The following is a 24,194-nucleotide window of genomic DNA, read 5'->3' as shown; positions in this document are numbered from 1 at the left end:
AGCTTCTCAATTGTAGCACTTGAGGTTGTGGACTTCATATGGTGTACTTCCAATCACTTTGAGTAAGCGTCAGTGACCCCAAGGAACATCACTCCTTTGTAAGGACCAGCGTAATCAACATGAATTCTTGCCCAAGGAAGTCCTGGCCACTCCCAAGGGTGAAGAGGTGCTTTTGCTGGGGATCTCTGGTTTATTTGGCATTTAATGCAACTCTTCACCTTCTTTAAAATATCTTGATCTAGTCCGGGCCACCAAACATAGCTTCGGGCCAGCGTCTTCATACGAGATTCGCCCGGGTGGGCCTCAGAGAGCACTTTAAACCTTCCTTGCGGGGGGGGGGGGGTGTATGACAACTCTAGTTCCCCAAGTGATACAGCCATCTTCCACAATCAACTCAGTCTGTTTAGTGTAGTGAGGGGTTAACTCTTCCCAGTTTGCTTACTTGGGCCATCCTTCCAAGGTATAGCGAAGCACATGAGAGAGTACTGGGTCTCTTTTGGTCCACTCCCTAATGTGCCCACTATGTACTGGGGTGCATTCCAAATGTTCCATGAGCAGGATCGTTTCGCCAGGTAAAGGCACAGGTAAGGGTAATCTACTTAAACTATCTGCGTTACCATTTGCTTTACCGGCCCTGTACGGTATCTCGTACTCATATGCTGACAAGGGAATTGCCCAAAGCTTCATGCGTTAGGGAAGGAATCCCCTTCTTTTCAATTAATAACCCTTCCAAAGGTTTATGATCTGTCTGGATAGTAAACAAATGGTAATACAGGAATTGGTGGAACTTCTTGACACCATAAATAATAGCCAGCGCTTCTTTCTCCAGGGTGGAGTAGTTCCTTTCAGCTTCCAGTAGGGTTCTGGAAACATATCCAATGGGTCGTTCAGTTCCATTTTCGATCTTGTGGGACAAGACTGCACCCACTCCATAATTGGAAGCATCTATTTCAAGAACCAGTTCCTTTTGGGGGTCAAAATGTACAGTAGATCAACAGACTTAAGTAACCTGACTCTGGCTTTATTGAAAGCTTATTGCTGTTCTTCCAGCCACTTCCACTTAGCCTCCTTCCTCAACAGCTGGTGCAGGGGCTCCAGCACAGTAGCTACATCAGGTAAGAAACGGTGGAAGTAGTTGAGCATACCTACGAATGCTCGTAACTGACTAACATTCTTTGGTTCTGAGGCATTCTTGATAGCATCCACCTTTCATAGGATGGATACCATCCTCGGTGATAACATACCCACAGTATGTGACGGTGGGCTGCATGAACAGGCATTTGTCCAGTCGCAGCCTTAGCCCGGCTATGGAAATCCTATTAAGCACTCTATCAAGATTAGCTAGGTGGTCAGTGTCATCCCTGCCGCTGACTAAGATGTCATCAATTCGCAGAACCACGTGAGGTCTCCCTTGATGTAGGTTCTCCATTGTGCGCTAAAATATCCCGGGTGCAGAAGAAACGCCAAAGGGCAGTCTATTATACTGGTAAAGTCCCTCTTGCGTGTTTATTGTTGTGAACTTTTTGGAATCTCCATCCAGTTCCAGCTGCTGATAGGCCTGTGACATATCCAGCTTCGTGAACCTGCTCCTACTCCTTAAGTGTTGCAAGCAAATCTTCGGTCTTCGGATTTGGGTAACTGTCTAACTTAGACACCTGATTTACTGTACACTTGTAATCTCCACAGATGCGTACTGTTCCGTCTTGCTTCACAACAGGAACTATGGGTGCCGTCCACTCAGAAAACTCAACTGGTGATAATATGCCTTCATTCTGCAACCGATCCAACTCCGTCTCAACCTTTGCTTTGAGTGCGTATGGTACTGGTCAGCCTTCATAAACCTGGGTGTAGCCCCAAGGTCAACATAGATTTTAGCCCTAGTATCCGTGAGTGTACCCACTCCCTCACTAAACACATCCTTGTGTCCTTCCGGACTCTATGTAGCTGAGGGTTGTTCTCTTGGATGTTGAATATTATTTTGCAAGTTGAGCTTGACCGCCTGGAGCTAGTCTCTACCATGAAGATTGGGACCATGACTCTTCACTATAATGGCTGGAAAATTGTACTGCTGATCTTGGTACTCAACTGGAACAATCACCTCCCCTGTCAGAGATATTTAAGTATTTTTAACAAATGTGATGCATGTTCTGGTGTGGTGTATATAACTTGTACTTAATGTATACATAAATGTACATAGTCGATCTTATCAAGTTTTCACTGTATTATAACTCGTTAATTCAGTAGGTTACTGCAAGAGAGTTCAATAAACTGTTATTATTATATGTCCGCTCGGCAGTATATGTGCTTAACACAGCCTTTGAACATCTCAGGTCCACCTTGTCACGCAACTTGTTGTACGTCCCATCACTCAAAATACTTCTAGCCGCACCAGTGTCAATCTCGAATTTGCAAGTTTCATTGCAAAGTTCAAGGAAAATTTCATATGGCTAATGCTTGTTTTCCCCATGAATGTGGTACATTGTCGTGACGTAAACATACATATATACATACTTTTTAAATGATGCTCCCTAAATGGGTTTTTCAGCTCAATAGGATTAAAAACTACAAATTTAGAATTTAAGTTAATTAAGGATATAAATACAATAAGATCGTAAATTACAAATAAAGAAAATATATATATCATCAAACTAGTAAGACATTCGCAAAATGACGCCAAAAATTCTTGGGGCATGTTAAGGATTTAATATTATCATTCAAAGTTCCAGAGCTCGCCTCCTCTGAAAGCAAAAGAGTATTGCCCTGTTGACAGGCGACATAGGGGTATATCCAAAGCACCAGACGATCGAGTTTGTCTATTATGGACTTGGGAACACAGTTTGAACATATCAGCAAGATAGTTCGGAAGAAGTTTGTTAACACATTTACGCATCATAGTAGCATCGTTTAGAATAAATTTCTCTCTTGTAGGAAGCCATTCCAGTGGTCGGAGTCCATCCGAAATATGGTCATACTTTCTTAATCCCAGAATAATTCGTCTAGCGAAATTTTGGACCCTCTGTAACTTGTCAATATTGCTGTTGCTGGTATTTCTCCAGACAGTTGAACAATACTGAAGTTTACTAAAAACAAAAGAATTTATTACTAACAAACGCGTTTTCCTATCCAGGAGATGCTTGATTCTGTTAATTTGCATCAATTTAAAGAGACAATTCGAAGCAGTCTTAGTGATATGTTCGTTGTAACTGAGGCATGTGTCGAGAAGAGCACCTAAATCTTTAACACCAGGCACAGGTGTTAATTCTTTATCAAATAGTGTTATACTGAATGATGACAGTTTCTTCAAAAGTTGTGGTACTCCAACAGCTAGAACTTTGGTTTTGTCCAGATTGATCAAAGGGGAGTTTTTACAACACCACTGAGATATTCTCATGACATCTTCGTTCAAGGCAAAGATAGACGTGGTTAATTCAGCAGGTGAAAAGGACAAGCATAGTTTGCAATGATCTACATAGGAGGCAGACAGACAACGTTTAGGAACAGAAAGGAGGCCGTTAACGTAGATTGTGACCAGAACTAGACCTAAAATAGAACCTTGCAGAACTCCGAACTCAAGCGGGAGTACTTTAGAAACTGCATCACCAATTCGAACGCACTGTCGTCGGTTAGAAAGGTAACTCTGGAACCAATCCAACGTACTCTGTGAAAAGTCGAAATTTTGTAGCTTACATAACGAGATGTCATGTCGAATGCTGTCAAATGCTTTGAACATATCTAAAAAGACCATGATGGAGACTTTCTTGCTATCCATAGCCTGGAGTAATTGATCAGTAACGTACAACAGAGCTGTTTCTGTTGAGTGAAGTTTTCTGTTTCCGCTCTGATGTACTGCCAATGTATTGTTTCTAATTAGATACTCCATAAGTTGTCCATGTACTAACCTTTCAGTAATTTTCAAGACAACTGGCAATAATGAGATAGGGCGGTAATTGTGAGGGACATCTGGGTTGCAGCATTCAAGAATAGGTGTGACTTCTATTGTTTACCATGCACGTGCAAACGTATTGGTGACAAAAGAGTTCTTCACAATACGGTTAATACGTATGATGCACGATCCTTCGCAGTAGATAGCGTTATTTATGCAATAGCGAAAATCAGACCTGAAAAAAATCAGGCTTGTACGGGATTCGAACCACTGACCTCTGCGATACTAGTGCAGCCCTCTACCAATTGAGCTAACAAGCCAACTGGGAGCAGGCCGTTAAGTTGATTCGTAAATAACCCGTGATGATAAATCAGATACAATGAATATATGAAGTTCATATATTTTGAACTGCGGTATTAAATACGTATGATGCACGATCCTTCGCAGTAGATATGCGGTTAATCGTTGTCGGTGTACTGGGTAGACTGTCTTTAAAGACGAAGGCGCGCTATATGAGGAAGTCTTCCCTGGGAAGACCTCGGCTCATTTGTCACTCACCGTTGACGTGTGCTGGACAGATTTAAATGCTGGTGGACGAACAAAAGGAGCTAATGAGATATCTATTGTTTACTTCCACCAGCATGGTGGCATGAGGTAATGTGCGAGCCACCTACTTCGATCTCAAATTTACCCCCACAAATAAAGACAGTTTCCATTGGAGAAAGGAAATACAAATCTCAAAAATTCTTGTATTGTGATGAAGACATAAAACAATTTTGAGGAATGCGTCCGCTGTTCACTGCTTTGGAGTAGCTGTAGCTCAAGCTGACTTGACTCTAAGAGTTCTACATCACACGACGGTTGATTGACAAATGGTCCAGTGGGATCTAAGGCTCCTTTTATTGCGCGCCTTCGTGTTTAAGAATTTTAGAAGATACCTTATCCATCCCTGAAGCCTTGTTAGGTGGTAGTCTTCTAATCGCCATTTCCACCAGAATTTCTGTGACTTGGTGGAGCACAAATAATTTGGGGCTAACGTTGGTGGATATATGAGCAGTAGTGCTGCCGACAGAAGTGAAGAAGTCGTTTAATTCGTTAGCTAACCCAGTGAGATCCTCGGAGGCCATAAGACAATCTTGTCGTTTACGTGGTAGACATCGGTTAATGATTGTCCAGATTGAGTTAGAATTTCCGTTACCATCCAGGATCTGAGTCCTGACGTGAACATTTTCGGCCACACGGATCTCCCTTTTCGCTTCTTGACCAAAAAATCTGTATCCGTTCCAATGAAGACGATCGTTTGTTTTTCCCGCAACTTTGCGCCATTGGTCGCGTGTTCTCATTAGTTGACGAATTTCTGGTGTGATGAAGGGATTAGGTTTAGATCTAACTTTTACCCTCTTAACTGGAGCATGTTGATTTAGTACTTCCAAAAACAGTTCGTTGAATACACCAACTTGATCGTTGAGATCGTCAAATAGGCTTATTATGTGAACGGGCGTATATGACAAATCACGCAGAAAATTTTCGGCTCTGTAATTAGTATAGCTTCTGATAGTTACGTAACTGGGCTTGATCCTTGGCTTTTTTAACTTCAGCGAGATATATATCAGGTTATGATCGCTAATAGTAGACACAAGGACGTCGTTTGAGGCAATAAGTTTATCATCCGTAGTCATCACAACGTTTATTAACGATTCGCCATTCTCCGTAACTCTGGTTGGTTTATTAATTAATTGAGTGAAGTTAAAGGTCGAACAAAAATCGTTTAAAGCACGAGATTCTGTGTTATCTTGAATAAGGTTGCAATTGAGGTCGCCCAATATAATGACATCAAGACCTAACAGGAGAGATTGGATAAGACTGTTGGCCAGATCGTCCATAAAATTTAATGGGGTACTCGGTGGTCGATACACTGTACAGATGACAAATGACTTACTACAGCGGCGTTGCACTTTTAACGACAATTACTGAAAGTTATTATCAGAAACTGAGCATACATTCTCCATTGACAATACTTTGTAGTTTTTCTTGATATAAACACATAGACCGCCACCAGGTTTGTGTGGGCCACGGTCTCAGTGTAGCCTGAAATATGAATGCTCTCGTTGTTGACTGAAGAATCCAGCCTTGTCTCCGATATCGTAAAGATGTCAAAACTATTTGAGACAACAGATTCCTTCAGCAAATTAGAGTGTTCCCTCGACTTCAAGGAACGGGTGTTTAGGTGAGCAATCCTGATGTTTGATTTCATTTTGCAAGGAAAGCTAATGTTTGCGTTCGTCAATGTTGATGAGGAATTAGAAGTAGAGTTTGGTCCAGGTTGTGGATGAATGTTGCAGCTGAGATTGTTTTCCAGGATAGATGGATTAAAAGAAGCTGTTCCGTTGGCTGAGTGCGGAAGCCGTCTTCGAAGAAATCGCTTCCGTTTCATTCTTGTGTGCCATGGTTTCAGTTCAAAATAGCGGATTCGGCAAAAACAGCTAAGATCGAGATAAGGCATCGAAGAAGGCTCTAGGGTACTTCTCGGTGTGTAAAATCCATACCCGATTAGGGAAAATCGCTAGTTGAGGCAGTAGCGTCGATTCTTCAGGTAGCTGAACAGTGAAAACACAAGCAACTCCAGCATAAAAGCGGAGCTAAAATTTAGTCGACCGGCCGCCATCGCTGACCGCTGACCCTTTTGAAATGATCCTCTTCCTCGGACATTTCCTCGACTAAATGTGACGCTGTTCCTTTTTCTCTTCTCTAGGCCTGCCACTTCCTGGTTGCCATTTTCTCCGTTTTCCGAACTCGGTGGTTCCTTTGCTTGTCTTACCTGAGCTGGTACTACGACACTTTTTAGCTAAATGGCCTAGTTTTCCGCATTGAAAACACTGCGCTTCTCTAAACCGAGAGGTGGAGGCTTCATGGTTCTCCCCGCAACTGTAACAGTCAACATTTGAAGCCTTCTTGACTTTTGTTTTCGACGCTGAGTTTATTTGGTGCACTTTTCTGGGGATCAACTGAATGTCCACCACGCGTTTGGACGCTAATTCCTGGGCTAAGGCAATTTCTTCGGATTTTTTGAGAGTCAAATTCGGCTCGGCCAACAATCGCTGTTGGCCGATTTTTCCGTTGTTAATGTCACATACTAACCGATCTCGAAGCATTTCTGGCAGTGCTTCGCCGTAATTACAATGTTCCAAGAGTTTACGTCATGCTGCCTCATACGCCGCCACTCCTTCGCCTTCTTGTCGATTATAGCTACGGAATTTGAAACGCTCCACTATCTTGCTGGGTCATGGTAGTTAGTGTTTTTCTGGAGTTTCGACAATCTTCTTGAAAGTTGTCTCCGCTGGTCTCACCGGCTGAAGTCAATCTCTTGCAAGAGCATACGTTTTGCTGCCGCAAATGCTGAGTAGAATCGCTCGCTTTTTCCCTGGATCTTCCACGTCGTTCGCTGAGAAATATTGTTCCAAACGCTCGATATATTGGGTCCATGACTCCTCAATTCTTTGAATTCACCTATCTTACCGTAGGTTGCCATTCCGGTACGGATATAGAGTTAATCCTTGTCGCCAAAATGTAATGAGCAGCGAAACAGTTGGTTCAAACACCACGGAATTTTAATAATCAACACAGGGGTCAAGTTACAAGTCATGTGAAGTACGTACTAACTACGTCATCACAGTTACAGAATTACTAAAAATAGAACTGAGGAACTTTCTAGAACCCTCAGTCAGCATATTTTGTTATGATGCAATAGTGATGTAATGATACTAAAAAAATAGTTGTATTAAAGATCTCAGGAATATTCTAGAACGTTATGTAAAACATATATAAGGAGTCGCGATCAGTTAAAATTAGCCTTTCTTCAGTGAGCCTTTTTCTTCAGTAAATCTTTCCTGAGAGTCATTTTGGACAGCCAGAGAGCAGAGTCAGTGTATTGTGAAACAGTGTGTTGTCGCGGAGTGTCAATAGAGTTAGTGCTGTCGCGAAGAGCCCAAAGAAGCTAGTGTTATTACAGAGCCGGAGTAGAGAAAATTGTTGGAATTATTTACTCTTATTGGAATCGTCAGCCGTGTGGAAGGCTTCGTTGAGAAAAGTTTTGTAACAAGGATCTTTCAAGAGAACTGTGAGTCGCGCTCCTGTCCGTGATCAGGAGCCCGTTTCTCCGAAGTAATTTGGATATATCAACAAAGTTGAAATGGTAAATTGGCCACCGTAACGATTACAAAAGCTGACGTTTCGATGGCCAATTTACCATTTCAACTTTGTTGATATATCCAAATTATTTCGTTACCCCCACCGACGCAGCCGCAAACAGTTTCTTTCGAAACTATATATCAGCCTTTATTCGTTTCTCCGAAGTCCCGGTCACTTAACTGGCCCGTAAAGCTGTTCTGTTTTCATTCAAGATGGGGATTTCAAAAGTTTTGAAAATGATACAAGAAAAATATCAGTTAAACAAACAAAAAAGATCGGTTTGGGTGCCAGAACCTGCTTTCCTATCCTTTTAATTTTGATTTTCAAACATGGCTTCGGGCCCGTTAAGTTACCGGGACTTTCGAGAATCGGGCCCCCGGTCCGAGTTGTGACGAAGCTGAAACAGATGTTCTCTTTACGACACGACTATCGCAAATGAAATCAGTGGTAGTTTTTAGTTTTCGCATTTTAAGGAAGAGATAAGGAACAAAGGAGATTTTAGGATAAGGCGGTGTCAACAAAAGGCAATGGTTACCACACATAAAATGCGTTTACAATTAGCTATAGCAGTAAGTTGAAATTTATTTACAATTAACTCAGAACCGTTTAGGAGGGAAAAACTGTTTAAACAAAATGCTTTTAGTTCAGACTCGCTTAATGCTATACCAGGTGGTTGCAAGCCCACAATGTTCCTGTCCCCTTATTGGCCTGCTTCGATGTAAAATGATAAAAATTCAAGGGAAACGCTTATTGGATTCTGAAATAGAAGCTTTTATGCAAAATACTCGTCAGCTTCATCCTCTTTTAAATTGTTCTTGCTGTCGCAGAAGTTTTATTTTTAGTGACCCTATAATTTGATTGGAAAGAGTCATTAAATTGGCAGAGGTCGACAGAGAGAAACATTGAGAAAGGTATTATTATTATTATTATTATTATTATTATTATTATTATTATTATTATCAACTCAGTTGATGAAACCAAAATTACCAAGTTACTCCTTGAGGTAGACAGAAAGAAGCTATTGCCGGATGGTTCAATGAAATACATTTATGTTGCTAGCTGACAGACTTTCAAGATAGTTTTAGCAAATAAGTATCGATGGGACGTTTTATAAGTGAGTCTCCTTCGAGAAGATCGTCTGAACCATCACGCGATAAGCTCTAGGTTCCTCAGTGCGTTGCGTGACGAGCTTGAGGTATAGCTCAAAAGGAGATCTTGGTTCTTCTGGAAATCCAAACAATTTTTTTTTAGTCCTACGTTCGTCACTTTTTTTATGTGTATCTTTACGAAGTGAAAAAGTAGCCAATGCTAGGCCCTCAGTCAATGAAGATAAGCGAAAAAGCAGGTGGGCGAAAGATGGACGGAGAACCGGAAGGAACTTTTTTATCCTTATCGAGACCACAAAACTACCTTTTTAAGGAGGAGACTAAACCAAATTAAAAATATGGGAAAATAAATCACCAAGGAAAGAGTTTGGTTTACGATGAAGCGGGATCAACACGCTTCTAGCCTTATGCAAGATTTTTCTGTAACTCTTCCCAACTTGTTGATTAAGTGAAAAATTATTTCATTTACCGCCATAGGTGAAACTGGCATATTCGAAAACTTGTAACTCTCTACATGCCCAAGCCACTACAAACCAAACTATCTTATCGAAGCAAATTAGCTGAATACGCAAACAAACAAACAAACCAACAAACAACTCTAGAGCTGTTTATGCTTGCGCACGAACCAAACATTTTTGGAATCATTTCTTCAGAATTCCTAGATAGCGAGCAGTAAAATAAGAGAAGGAAAAACGCCCACATTGCTGCGATTTTATCTGATTAGGTTCTAACACAGATAGCTGAAATGATTTCCTGGTTTCAAACGTGCAAATAACCAAAGGTTTTGCACCTTACGGATTCATGATGGCACACATTCCACATTGATAAAGAGAATGTTTTCATGAGATAAACATCAGAACGCGATCTTGACTGACGCTGTCATCACATGCCTTCGCCTGGCATAAGGTAACATATAGACTGGACTGGACTATTTCTTGTCCAATTTTTGGACCATTGTTTTGGACCAATTTATATGGGGGGGAAATCACGCCATTAGTACTCAGAGAGGGGTGGATGCAGTCTATAAGTACTGAGGGAGGGGTGGGAGACAGAGTGTTATTACTCAGGTAGGGTGGGTGGTGGTTGTAAATGTAAACACTACTGGTTAATGGAACTTTTACTCGATCGTGCAAATTATTTTAATCGGTTTTTCGACTGACTTTTTGTATATCAAAATTTTTGCGCTGGGCCGCGGCGTTTCTTTAATTTTTTTTGTCATACGAAAGCGAAACTGCCATGTAAACACTGAACTTTCATTTTTATTGAAAATATGGCGTTTACGATCCTCCACTGTCGAGTTATCCGTGTGCCTTTTGAGTCGACTTGTGCACCATCAGTTTTCCTTTGTGTCTACAGTATGTAATTACCAGATATCTTCCTCTGTCATTGATGTTAACAGACCAGATCACGCGCGGAATTTCCGGTCCTTAGCCCTTGACTTGGCAGCATATAGAATTCACAAGCGCTTTCGCAATTTGAACGTTTATACGTTTGCTATATAAAATAATTGTTGGTACAATCGTACAAAGAAACCTCTCGGGTGTCTCGAAAACACAGACCTCAAAAACGCAGACCGCAGGCCGCAGACCTCGAAAAGACAGACCCCGAAAACGCAGACCCCGAAAAAGCAGACCTCGAGAAAGGAAACTTCAAAAACACAGACCTAGAAAACGCAAACCTCGAAAAATTTGTTTCTGACATTTCGAAGAGAACCTTGGTTCACGCGCAGACTTCCAGCGTTGAGAGCGGGACAAAACCATATATGGCTACTGAAATAGACATTCCCTGGTTTCAAGTCGCGGTGTACCTCGACAATATCAATCACTGCCTTGAGAAAAAGCAGCGATTGATATCGGTGTTTGTCAGGCGGCAATAATGGATAGAGATAAATAAGATAAGGTAAATTGCACTATGTTTCCATTTTTTTTCACTTAACAGAGTCAATGGAGAGGATCTATTTCTTAGCTTTGATGCTCAGCCTTGTGACTGCAAACTCAGGTAACTGTTAATAATTCCAATAAATTTAATAAAGAAAAGAATAATAAAAAAAAACGAGGCGCGTAATCCGGAAGATTTTACTACAGTTTTGATTACTGGAGAAGTCAGTTACGATGCAACATTATTTATGCTGACAAACGTCTGTATGACCCCAGGTATGACTTTCCCAAGAGTACAGGATCACAAACACTGGCGTTACGACGTCCCTTCATATCCCTAGCAATGTAATAGACTGTTATTCAAAGGCCGTTGCATTTAAAATTATATACATGTAAAAGTTACGGCATAGCCATCGGCTGTGAATGTCAAACAATCCCAAACAGTGCGAAAGTTGAAAAGGGAGTGCAGAAAACTTCAGACTTGACTTACACTTATTTATTCCAGTACAAATTGCACTGGAAATTGTTTTATCACTCTTGCAAATTTTCTCCGGTAAAACTAGTCTTTAAGATTTCTATATGCTTACATGGCTTCATTTTCGTTTTCAGTCGCTATGTCTGTGGAGACTACTATTAAAGTTAAGCGTACTTTTGCTTTTCTTTCAGTCGCATACCGGCGTCCTCCCGAGATCACAAATTTCCTACAAAAGGATTTAGTCAACCCAGAGGATGTTGAATTTAAAGGATTTAAACTGCCGTGTGGAGCTGCAGGGACGAATATTTCTTGGGCGTGGAAACATAATGATACGGAGATCACATCGTTCAGGCGATCACCGCATTACTCTCTTAATGGAGATGGCACTTTAACTGGCAAATATTTATCTTCCCAACACAGCGGGACTTATCAGTGTATTGTTAAGGATAAGGACACTAAAATTGAAGTATTTAGCAGGAAACTTAAAGTCGCGATTACAGGTAAATCTTTTTAAAAGATGGGCAAACGAGATCAGATCAAGAAAATTAAACAGATCGGATTAGCCATCATGTTACAAAAGAGCGTAACACTTGGCTGCTTCTCTTTCCATCCTCTTTGCCTGCATAGCAGGCCTTCCTGTTTCTTTTAAATGAAACAGAAAAGATTCGCAGTCACGTGGCTTGTGCAGTAGTGGAGTTTCATTACCATCCCACCCCCACTGGGTTTGTGCTAACTGGCCACCTCTCACTTAGTGATCACATTTTACCTTAAATATCTTGACGCTTGGATATTTCGAAAATCATGCTTCCTCGTTGTTTCTATCGCGGTAGTTTAGTCAAAAGAGAATCTCAATAAGTGAGACTGGCTCATGGTGGAGCAAAGCCAATGCAATACCGGATTACTTTCGACATTTACCTCAAGATTTGCTCTATCTCAGTGAATTTAACTTGTCATTAAATTATTTTACTCCTCTCAATCTTTGTTAGCTCCTGGTGATTTCATCGATAGAGAAAGAAAGAGTGTAAAGGTTGACCTTGGAAAGCCTTTCCGATTTCAGTGCCCCAAACACGCGGCGGGCTTTGGCTCCTCATACGCTTGGGTAAAACCATCAAACATCCACTTGTCCAGGAACGAACGACGAGGAATATCTCCGGACGGGACATTGTTAATCGCTTACCTCACTCAGAAGGATATGGATGAGATTAATTACGATGGCGTAAGATGTCGAATAAGAGCTGGGAACACCTATGAAGATTCTGGAAAATTATTTCTTGTGAAGAATAACCCTCAACAGACAGGTAAAAAATAGGCATGCACTTGCGTGTATGTGGCTGACGGTAAAAGATGGGCAAGCACTTACGTAAAGTAATTGCTAATGTGCTTTACTGGAAAAGTGGACCGGTCTTGCTTATGATATATAGCAGCTTTCTTTCATTCAGGGAAATCCTTTTACAGAACGTTTGATTTGGAACGTCGAATAGATAATTAGTCGAAAAGAAAATATCCCTTACTTCTTCAATTTGAAATGAAACGATGCGAACGTGTCTCCTTCCTACTTAGACCCCGGCACTCCTGTTGCTCTTTCTTGGGCCAGTAAACCTGCGGTTGACGAGCTTGCCATTGAGGGACGAAGGAAAATTCTTTACTGTTTCGTAAATGGACGGTGAGTATCCCATGTCAGTTAGTTATGGAAAATGCAAGGCTGAGAAGAGCAAATTGTTTCAGAGTAATAGAAGGTTTAAAATTTTCTTGTCACCTGCTAGTTGGTGAAACACTTCAACACATGCTACATCTTTGTACGAATTTCAGGCCAACTCCAGAAATCACGTGGAAAAAGAATGGGACGCGGATTGTGCATGGACAGAATTCCTATGAAATTCCTCGCCATTACTTTGGCCACCGTCTAGTTATCACAAATGTGAACAGGGAAAGTCACCAAGATGTGTACACTTGTGAGGCAAACAATTCTCGTGACAATGACAACCCCATGGTCCACTCAATCAATCTGGAGGTAAAAGGTAGGCTGTCATCCATTATATGTCTCCTCTGAAACATGTATAGCGCTTTTCTATTGAGTGATGTAACAACCAAACAGAAGGAAGGAAATTACCATGATGAGGCAAAGAGAAATTTTTGCTCTTGTTGAAAAAAAAAACAAACAAACAAACGAACAGACAAAAACAAAACCGAAAAACAACAAAAAAGTTATTTCAAACTTCCCTAATGGCGTAGTGATAGCATTTTTCCTCTTCTTTTTCTTCCTTTTTATGTGTGTATTTGTGTTTTCCTGTTGACCATTAACTTATTTTCATTTAATGTTGTTAACTACTGGCTGCCTGGCTCTGCTAGTCCCTAAGGTTATTCCAGACAGCCACAACCCCGGAAAAAACTGTTGAGACATTTCAATGCAATTTTTAATTTCCCGCCATGCAACAATCGTTTCCAAAAGGAACAAACTTGCTACCCTCCCCATCCCTGGTACAATGTCGTTGGGGCTTAACAGCTCAAGCATGCATTTCTTGTGTTGCCGCAAACGACATTGCAATAGGGGAGGGGGCGAACAACCTTTGAATTTGCGACCGTAAGCATTTTTGTCAGGGTGAGTGCGAAAAACAGGTATTTTTTTAATGTGTCTTAACAGGTTTTGTCCGAGGTTGCAGTACTCTATTTATTTTCAAAACTGTTTTTTTTTTTTTTTTAACTTGACATATGCAAAGGAGTACAACTAAAGATTGTTGTGGTAGTTAAAACAACCAAATTGCGGAAAATGCGGGAAAACTCAAGCGACCAAGTCATAATTGGTTTTAGTTTTGCCTCTGATTGGTGGAGTTAGAGGCGCGAATTTTCTTACCCAATCACAGAGCGAAGTAAAGCGAAATCAATGAAATCCCGGATTACCTTCGACACTCAGATGAAAATTTCTCTAAAAGTACTGCTCGGTAGCTCTCATGTGAATGGTCACACACTAAAATGGTTTCACTTGCAGACTTCAGGCAGAAATCACATTGGGCAACATGAAACAGTACCTTATCGCTTGATATGTTTTATCTCGTCACACAGTAAATTGGAGTTTTATTCACAACTTTGAGATCATCACCATATTGTACACTGTGCGGTATAAGCACAATGGCACGTCTTCTTTGGAACCCCTATATATATCTACACCAAAAGACTTGGAACAGATTTTAAAGATAGTCCATATTGCCTTTTTTGTTAGTTCCACCAAGATGGAGTAACAATCCTCCAGCAAGTGAAATCAGCATTATAATTAATAAAAATGCAACTATTGAGTGTAAGGTGGTTGCAGACCCTGAGGCAACAGTTCTGTGGTACAAGAATGGAGCACACTTGCAGTCGTCAAGGTAAACGAGTGAGCTATGACCCAATTATTTTGAATTTTTTGTCTATTGTTCTACTTTGTTTCTTTCCTTTATTTGGAAACCAAAAACATGCGTGAAAAGACGATTTCTGTTTAAAGCTACAGAAACCATAACAATGCACGCTCGGGGGCAACTTAACTTTTTTCTGCCGCGACGAATGATCATTTAGATGTTTTCGTTCGCGTATCGGCAATTTTACAACATCCCAGAAAACAACCAAAATATTTCAACATACTTTCAGCTCCTTTGAGTTTTGAGGGTTCATGAGGCTGCATGCATTTGTGTCTCAACAGTGATCGTATAATAGTGAATGGAAGCAAATTACACTTCAGACATGTTAATCTGAGCGATGAAGGTGTCTACCAATGTGCTGTGGAAAACCAGTACGGTATGATTGTCTCTGCAACTTGGGTTCAAGTGAAAGGTAGGATCAAAAAAAAATAAATGTTTATCATTTTAAGTTAACTAATTCGGACAGTCATTGAAAGCAAGGACTAACTTTTGATGTTTGTATGCACAAAGCCATCATGATTACCACTTTTATAAATGGCTGCCATATAAATATTCTTTTTTTTTAAATTTAAATTAGCCTTACTGGCCTCGCTTCAGATAATGTATTCTTTTGAATTTTGTACTGGAGAACGAGGCCAGTAGGGCTAATTTAAATTTAAACAAAAGAATATTAATCCGGCAGCCATTTATGAAAGTGGTCTATAGCCAAACACAACAAAGGGAAAAAACACAAGGAGCCCATGTATCTGCGGCTAGAACAAACGACAGCAACAAAAGCCAACCTCGTTCCCAGGGTGCTTTTCCCTTCAAAGAGGGAACGGACCAATGTCAGGGCCTTTTCCCGCCCGTACCCTCTTTGAAGGGAAAAGCCTTCGGAAACGAGGTTGCGACAAAAGCCTCTAGCGAAGGAAGTGCGAATGGCTAAGGCGCAGTAGGTTTTAGTTGCGAATATGATTGGTTCAGAAGATGGTGCAAAGCAAAGTAAAACAACTCTAGTGAAATCTCAGTTTGATGTGGTCACTCATTTGAAGATTACTCTTTAGAGCAAGGGGAATATCTTACTTCGTGTCTGTTAAATTGCACACACTACCTGAAGATCAATAATTTAATTTTTAAGCTTTTTTCCTCTCAGCCTGGAAACCATCCTTTCACAATTATCAGTTTGGTCCTTTCCACCTGCTTCAGGGCAGTGAAGGCAGATTACATTGCAACCCAAATGCAGAGCCTCGCCCAATATTCCGGTGGTTTGTCGATGGTGTTCTTATCTCGGACGAAGCCATTAACAGTCGGTATAGGTTATTGTCGGATGATACCTTGTTGATAAAGAAAGTTGATAAAGACAAGGATGCAATAAACTACACATGCGATGCAGAAAATATGATGGGCAAGGCTTCTGCAGCAACAGTTCCGACTGTGCTGGGTAAACAACAACAACAACAACAACTTTAAAAAATTGTGATAAAAATGATGATAAATTGACAAGAATATAAAGGAGTACTAGCTGCCCCAAGTAAGCATAGGGCTAGAAAAAAAAGGGCAGCTATACTTAGATGATTTATGTAATGTAATTATCTGGGTCAGATATAACACATACAACACACACACACACACGCACACACACGCACACACACGCACACTCATTCATCATACAAAACAAGGTCAAGGAAGCAAGGAATGTCAGAGTAAGAAACAAGCGGAAGGCCAGAAAAATTATTAATATTTATCAAGAAGAATTAACTTAAGGTTAATCTTAAAACGTTTCATAGGAAGAAGCTTTATGTCTTCACTTATATCATTCCAGACTTAAGCACCCTGAAATCTTCTGTTGAAGATTCTATAATTTGCTCTGGCATTTGGAATGGTATAAGTCATTTTACGTATGATGCACGATCCTCGCAGTAGATAGCGCTATTTAAGCAATAGCGAAAACCAGTCCTGAAAAAAATCAGGCCTGCACGGGATTCGAACCACTGACCTCTGCGATACTAGTACAGCGCTCTACCAATTGAGCTAACAAGCCAACTGGTAGAATATATGAACTTCATATATTTCATTGTATCTTATTTATCACTTTCACGGGTTTATTACGAATCAACTTAACGACCTGCTCCCAGTTGGCTTGTTAGCTCAATTGGTAGAGCGCTGTACTAGTAACGCAGAGGTCAGTAGTTCGAATCCCGTACAGGCCTGATTTTTTTCAGGTCTGATTTTCGCTATTGTTTAAATAGCGCTATCTACTGCGAGGATCGTGCATCATACGTATCTAATACCGCAGTTCCGAATATATGAACTTCATATATTTCATTGTATCTTATAAGTCATTTTGCTAGATAATCTGCTATAATTATAATTATTAAAAACTAGATCATTGGATAATGCAATTCAAGACTTTTTATTGGCTTAGCCACTATGGTATATCAGCCAATATACCATAATCTACAAATATGGTAAGCGTACGTGTCAGCTTAAAATTAAAAGAGAGCTAAAAATTTAATAAAATTTAATAATTTAATTTAACGTTTTTAATAAAACAATTATTCCACTAGCACTTGTTGGATATGAGATGATTATAGCCAACTCGTCGCTACGCGCCTCGTTGGCTATCTATCATCTCATATCCAACACGCGCTCGTGGAATAATTGTTAATTATGTAACATCCTAACAGAATTGAAAGTACTAACAAATGTGATTATCTATAAGCGGTTTGCATAGCCATGTATCACGATCATGTCTATCAGTGAGAAAGTGTTTATGGTGCAAAAGAGATCCCAGATCATTGGAAAGAACATGATGAAACTAACAAGATTTCAGACTGAAATTGTTCTAAAATCTTGCAACTAAACACCAGATGCTTGATAATTGGAAAACGTGTCAAATTCGTCACACTTTCCATTTCTGTCATCTAACTCTTTGGTCCAGTGGCGACTACATTTGTCTTAGTTTTACAACAATCGATCGAGATGTGCTCTAATATTTTCATATAGATACGTTTTCTTCGATCTGTAAGGTGTTCACTTCAAACCTCATGGATTTGAGTCTCTTCCTTTGCGTTTTTGTCACGTTCTAGTGAAACCGGCTTTCGTGACAAAGCCTAGAAATCAAACAGTGCTTGAAAAAGGAACAACCACATTCTACTGCAATGCCAAAGGCCGTCCGCCTCCGAACATAACGTGGGTCAAAGATGGAGTGACAGTTGGTCTCGGGAGCACACTGAGGTTTGAAACAACATGGAGGAAACAGTCTGGAAGATACTGGTGCCATGCAAAAAATGGACTGAATTACGTTATCAACGCCAGTGCTTTTTTGAATGTGCTGTGTAAGTATCCTACGTACCTTGGACAGCAATATCTAATTTGGGACAGTTGTGCCCGTTTATTAACGAATTTGTCCGATTTTGGACATTTGTCACCGTTTTCGGACGGTATCCCTTATGTAGATTTCGAGATCGGACTCTTCCGTTCCCTAAGCCAAGCCTTTTTTCGTGTCTGACATTATGTTTTATGTCTAAGTAATGCCACTTCAGGAATATTACACGGATATTTCCCAGTATTTAGTGACCAGTTTTAATCCCATTGTATCTTGGAGGAAATATCTTATTTTCGGTTTCTTTTTTTAGATGTCCCCTCTCCACCAGTTAATGTCACAATAACATACTGTAAAGATTGGAGAGTGGAACTTCATTGGGTACCAAGCCCTTCAACTGCTGCTCCAATCACGTATTATTTAATTGAGCAGGGGTCTAGTGAGGACCCTGTGGCTTTCGGCTTACTGTACAATGTTAGCAAACCAGATTCCACGAGTAAGACCTTCAATGTAAGTAAGGATACTTCGCCTCGTTTCCGCATCCGAGCAGTTAACAGTGTCGGAGAAAGTCTACCCAGTTCACCGGTTGAAACAACTTGCCAGACAACTGAGACTGTCACTGGTATGTATGCCTCGAAATAAAAATTGTAGACACCGCTAGGGCGAATGTTGGTAACAAAAGGGTGTGATTTTTGTTTAACCTCTGTTTTCTCAACACGCAGTTTTCTCTGTTCTTCAAATCCCGACGAGTCCAGAATTTTCATCCATGATAATTTCTCACATCCTTAATCAGTCGTATTCAATGGAATTTTTCAATCCATTAAACATGATATCATTTCGAGGCGTTTTTCGATTCAATTTAGCAATTTTCCTCGGAGTATTGAAGACAGTCTCGGATTGCATACATTTTCCCCTAATCCACTCTGTGATTGGTATAGAATTTCACCCTCTTAGCCAATCAGATGCAAAATAAAATTAGTTACGACAAAGAGGGCGTTTTCCAGGATAGACAAAGATAAATTTCTCCTTTTTTTTCCTGAGTATTTACGTATAGTTTTGTGTCTTCAGGTACACGCCAGCCAGAGGTCACAAAGACCCTCATCTACCAAAAGGCGTGGTTTCTGACTATATTGGTCCTCGTTACCTTTGTGCTTCTGATCGCAGGGCTTGCTATGCTTTTCATAAGCTACTACAAGGGAAGAGGGAAAAAATACGAAGGTAATGGAGCGAGAAACAAGTGCAGCGTGATGAAGCGTTACGAACAGCACACGTGTTGAGAGAAAACAAATTATTGTAACGTAACGTATGCTAACGTAGCGTAATGTAACGTAACGTATGATAACGTAACGTATGATAACGTCACGTGTGGTAACTTCAGCTATTAAGCGTTCAGTATCTGAGCTTAAACGTACTTACGATGGTTTAAGGAAGCTTAAGGAACTCTGTAGGTACACTCAAAATAAAGCTGAACGGCTTTACTTTCGTATCTCAGACGAGACCAATGTTCTCTTTCTCTAAGCACGACAGGTTAAAGAAATTTTCCAACCTGTAGAGCAGTCCTTTCATGCACCAGCTGAATTTTCAAGAATACCGAGCGCTTTTGACAATAATGAGCGGTAGAACAGGCAGTAAATTTTAATGGCGATCGCCTGAAAAGGAGAACACTGCAAGAAATTCATCGTTATCTTTGTGACCTTACCCTTCACTCGAACACGCTGGCTAGTTTTCTATTTCAATCATCTTCAGCATCGTCAAATTAACGATCTATTCTTTCGTGTATGTGTGAGGTACGCTTGGAGGAAGTCAGTTTAAAAATGTATGATTTCACAACGCACCCTGATGCGAATAACTTTGACCGTGCCTTTTTTTATACCAACTGCATTTCTGATATGTTTTACTTGTTTGTTTCTTTGCGTAGTTGAAAAACGCGAACGAGAACGTGGATATAACGACCAGGCAAAGCAATCAGAGGGAAACACTGAAGAAGAGGAGATAAGCAACTTAGTGGGGAACGCTGAAAAGCCGGACACCACTGTATGTATTTACCCTTCACAGCCTAACATCAGTATGCATATTCTCCATACTGTTCTCTGTACATTTCCTAAGGTGCTGACAAGGAGAATTTGTGTAACAATCAAGAGATTCTTAACTGAGTTGGTGATCATTTCCTTTATACTCCTGACCTTAATGTGTGACTCAGGGGTGATATAGTAAGGAGAAATTAGATGTTGTCACTCTTAAGGGTCAAAGGGTTAAAAGAAAACTATTCCCAAAACTATGACACAATAAAATTAAACTTTAAAGATTCCATTCATTGTTCTGAGGGTTAGTCCCGAGTGGGGTGGGGGTGAGGTAAATCACAGCCTTGGGCGCGCCGGGTTAAAAAGATTCGAGATGCTTTTTACTTCTTGTGAGCTGGATACACTTAGTATTAAGCAAAGCCGCCTTGTCGAGTTGGATTCCCATTTTAAATGTTATTGTGATTAGTAAGTAAGTAATTAAGTAGGTAAAATCCTTCATTTAAACACGATCAGTCGGTTAAAGCAAAATACATGCTTGTGGGGTCGTGTGTTACTTAACTAAGTTTAAAAACACGAAATAGTTTAAATAATAAACACTAAAACTCGTGCACTACCTAAAATTCAGAGGTCTAAAATATAAAATCGCGCATCATCTTCTTAGGTATCGTCTGAACAGATAGGCTGTTAAAAGGGGAAGGGGAGGGGTGGGTCTTGACCCATATTCCATTGATCCAACATTTTAAGAAGCGACAATTGCAGAAAGTAAAGCGTGATAAAAGTATATCGGAATTCAAAGGTGCGATTCCTACTGGGTACCAGTCGTACATTTCTACCAACTGTACTAGAACTCCTCTGATCATATTTCCTAGGTCGTAATTTGTATAAACATCGGGCTGACAGTGTCTTGCTTTTGTTTGTTTGTTTTTTTCTTTCTTTAGCGAGAGAAGACAGAATCGCAACTCAAGGCTGGTCTCTAATCCAATCAGCTTATACTTGAGTCACAATTCAGGGAAGACGACTCCATTACATAGGAATACGGCGGGGACGATAAAACGTTACAAGGAACTTTTGTTTGGGAGCCGCCACAGACTAGCTCAAAATGTGTCGCAAGTGTCGTGCCTGAGAAGATGATTACGTGACGTGACTAACGGGAAAGAATTGTACCTCTTCTGAGTCCTCATAAAATAGTGTTGCGTTACCATCAATCAGAATATTGATGTGATTACTTGCAAAAGCTGTACTTATTTGTTCTATTCAGGGTTTATTCGCACTATCAACGGACGATTGTTGATAAAGTAGTACGAATCAAATGGATTTGAAGTAAAAAAGAGTAAACGTAGAGTTTAAGTCATTGAAATATTGCTTCGAAAGTTGCTACATGGGGAAACTCAAAAAATGAGTTTTTAACATCCATATTTCCATCATAACTAAATCTTTGCGGATAGAATCATAGATGAATAAAAGTCATCGTCAAGTTGAAACATTTTACTCTAACAAGTTAATATTGCGAATTTAAATTGGAACATCTTGAAGTAGATATGAAAAAGATATTTAGGCTGTCGCAAATTATGAAAAAATCGAGAAAGTAACACTGCGATTTAAAAGCTTCTTGTTAAGGTAACACATAGATAAACAGAGAAGTGATTCCCACGTTCTAATATTTGAGTCTAAAGTCCATTAAGGTGAGTTAGAACTTAAGAAGAAAATTATCTTCTTTGAGTTTATGGAGAGTTAGCTCCGCGTTTACTTGAAACGTGAACGGCAAGAGTGACCACGTGACCTTGTTTTTCGCGCCATTTTTCACGTTCGCCGGTTGCGGTTTGCTGTTTCCACGTGAAAGTAACCTGTTCGCGTTTGCTTTGTACGTAAGATTTTCTTCACTTTTGTTTCTCACAGTGTAGACGTTAATTGCCGGGAAAAGGGCGCCAAATATATTTCATGTAAGTCATACAAGGGCGCCTTTAAATCCACCATATAACGCGAGCTTACGAGAAGCTAAAGCAGCAATGTTCACGCTATTTTACGTGAAACGTGAAAGGGCGACCTGACGTTTGCCGTTTCACTTAAACACGGCGCTAAATCTCCCTTATGAGACGCACGTTTGTTAATGTTAGCTGTTTAAATTGAATTTGAAAGGAACAGCTAGGGCTGTTTCACGTTGAATTGTACATAAATTTGATAAGTAAAGAGGTTGTATATGTTTTATCTATTGTTTACGAAATACGAGTTGAATTCATAGAGTGAACTGTTTTAAACAGAAAAAAGTATATCAGACAAAAATATTCAGGTACGCTCACTCACTCCACAGCCTCTGTGAATTGTGACCCAGTTATAGTTACTCAAAGTTTCCGTCAGTAAACAATACGAAACTGGTAGAAATATATTATTCATGATAATTTGATGGCCATTTGGACACAACTGGCTTTGCGATGTTATACGCAAAATCATAAATAAGATTAAAAAAAGATCATTCGACAACTTATCTGTCGCCCCTTTATGGCATCTGTCGGGAATCGAATGGCAGCAAGGCCACCAGATGAGTGATATTCTTTGCCGGGTAGAAATTATTGGTTTTATTCATCAGCCGGCCATAAATGTGAGTCTAGAGATGTGTCGAAAGTTATATAACCCAGAGGCACTCGAGATAATAGGTGTCGAAAGAATTATTTCACCCAAAAAATCATTTGACGTCTGAAGTTCCTTCACGGCTGCTTTCTATCGCGCGTAACGCTTTAACCATTTGATATTGTCAAGAAAGTTTGAAAGTCGGCCAGCCCAGAACTAAGATTTTAACCTGTTTCGTACCACTAACACATTTAACAAAAATAACTACTACTAACTACTAACACTTTTAGCTAACAAAAAATCGCTCCGGTTCCGAAACTCACACTTCTATTCAAGTAACCTATCAGGATTTAATGTTGTCTTTTGTTTCGTGACCAATCAGAAGAAAGTCCAGATTCTGGACTTTTCAGTTATCATGTTAAAAGACGACTGAAGAAAACTTTCTTTCTTTCTTCCCCCTCCCGCCGCGAGGAGAGAACGAGGTATCGTAGGTTAATACTGATCAAAATGGCCTAGCCTTTAAATCGCGTTCAACGATGTCAAATTTTCGGAAGTTTTGTCTTCCTCGACTTATTACAAGCAAGCCTGATCCTCGTAATGAAAGTATAGTACAGTTTGACTGGGTAGTTTGGAAAATAAGGAATGCTGGAATTCGGAACCGGAACCGGAATACTCGGAATACCCGGAATTCCCGGAATTCCAGGAATGACCGAAAAATAATAAGTTTTAAAAAAATAAAGTAAATTAATAAATAAATAAGAATATTGATGATTAAAAATTGATGGTAAATTCACAACTTGATTAAACAATTTGATACGAAATTTTTCTCTTGAGGGTCCCAAAAAATAAACACTTACCGGCACTATTCATGAAGATGCACGTATTAGAATTAAATTGAAAAAGTCTGCGTCAGGCCAGCAGCCCATACAGCGTAAGCGACGAAATATTTGTACTCTCCCTTCCCCCTGGATGGGATGCTAATCCATCACATGGTTTCTTCCTGTTTTAAATTCGCCTCCACTCATTTACACACCTGTAGGATGTCTAGGGTGCCATGACCATTAGGCCGCCACACTTTTCCAGCCGGAACCATTGCAGAAGATTAAACAAATGCAATATTTCTAATTAGTTTAGTAGTTAAATTGTAAAAAGCTCCGAAATATTACAAATTAAAACTCTACCTTAAATAATTATTAACCACACATTGGGAGCTATCAAGAACAGCCGTCTACAGTGATTGAGAGATTGTCAGTTGCTCGACACCTTTTCGCGTTTATTATAAATACCTTGAATATATACCTTTGAATACAAACCCTGTTTAGAAGAATCCATCTGTACAAGGTTTATATTCAAAGGTATATATTCAAGGTATATAGAATAAAA

General features: G+C 40.0%; 2 protein-coding genes across 5 annotated transcripts in view; both read left to right on the top strand.

Annotated features, from left to right (window-relative positions):
* LOC111339844 (transmembrane protein 43) overlaps positions 1-24,194 on the top strand; it is a 42,394-nt gene that overhangs the window by 12,548 nt on the left and 5,652 nt on the right. The gene's annotated exons all lie outside the window — the stretch shown is intronic.
* LOC148730072 (fibronectin type III domain-containing protein-like) lies at positions 7,682-22,451 on the top strand. Of its 4 annotated transcripts, XM_088760659.1 has the most exons (15): positions 7,682-8,000; positions 9,902-10,083; positions 11,116-11,175; positions 11,721-12,029; positions 12,516-12,827; positions 13,090-13,192; positions 13,339-13,547; positions 14,747-14,891; positions 15,203-15,333; positions 16,054-16,341; positions 17,990-18,238; positions 18,539-18,847; positions 19,294-19,443; positions 20,144-20,259; positions 21,185-22,451. In XM_088760659.1, the coding sequence occupies exons 3-15, from the start codon at positions 11,121-11,123 to the stop codon at positions 21,221-21,223; spliced, it is 2,415 nt and encodes an 804-aa protein (XP_088616785.1). In that variant the 5' UTR covers positions 7,682-8,000; positions 9,902-10,083; positions 11,116-11,120; the 3' UTR covers positions 21,224-22,451. The 4 variants fall into 4 exon arrangements, with proteins under 4 accessions (XP_088616785.1, XP_088616784.1, XP_088616786.1 ...); XM_088760658.1 differs by lacking the exon at positions 9,902-10,083; XM_088760660.1 differs by lacking the exons at positions 9,902-10,083; positions 17,990-18,238 and having other exon boundaries at positions 7,683-8,000.

Source organism: Stylophora pistillata, chromosome 5 (genome assembly GCF_964205215.1).
Source record: "Stylophora pistillata chromosome 5, jaStyPist1.2, whole genome shotgun sequence".
Taxonomy (NCBI): Eukaryota; Metazoa; Cnidaria; class Anthozoa; order Scleractinia; family Pocilloporidae; genus Stylophora; species Stylophora pistillata.
The sequence above is the reverse complement of the archived record's forward strand: the minus strand, read 5'-3'. Positions and strand labels throughout refer to the sequence as shown.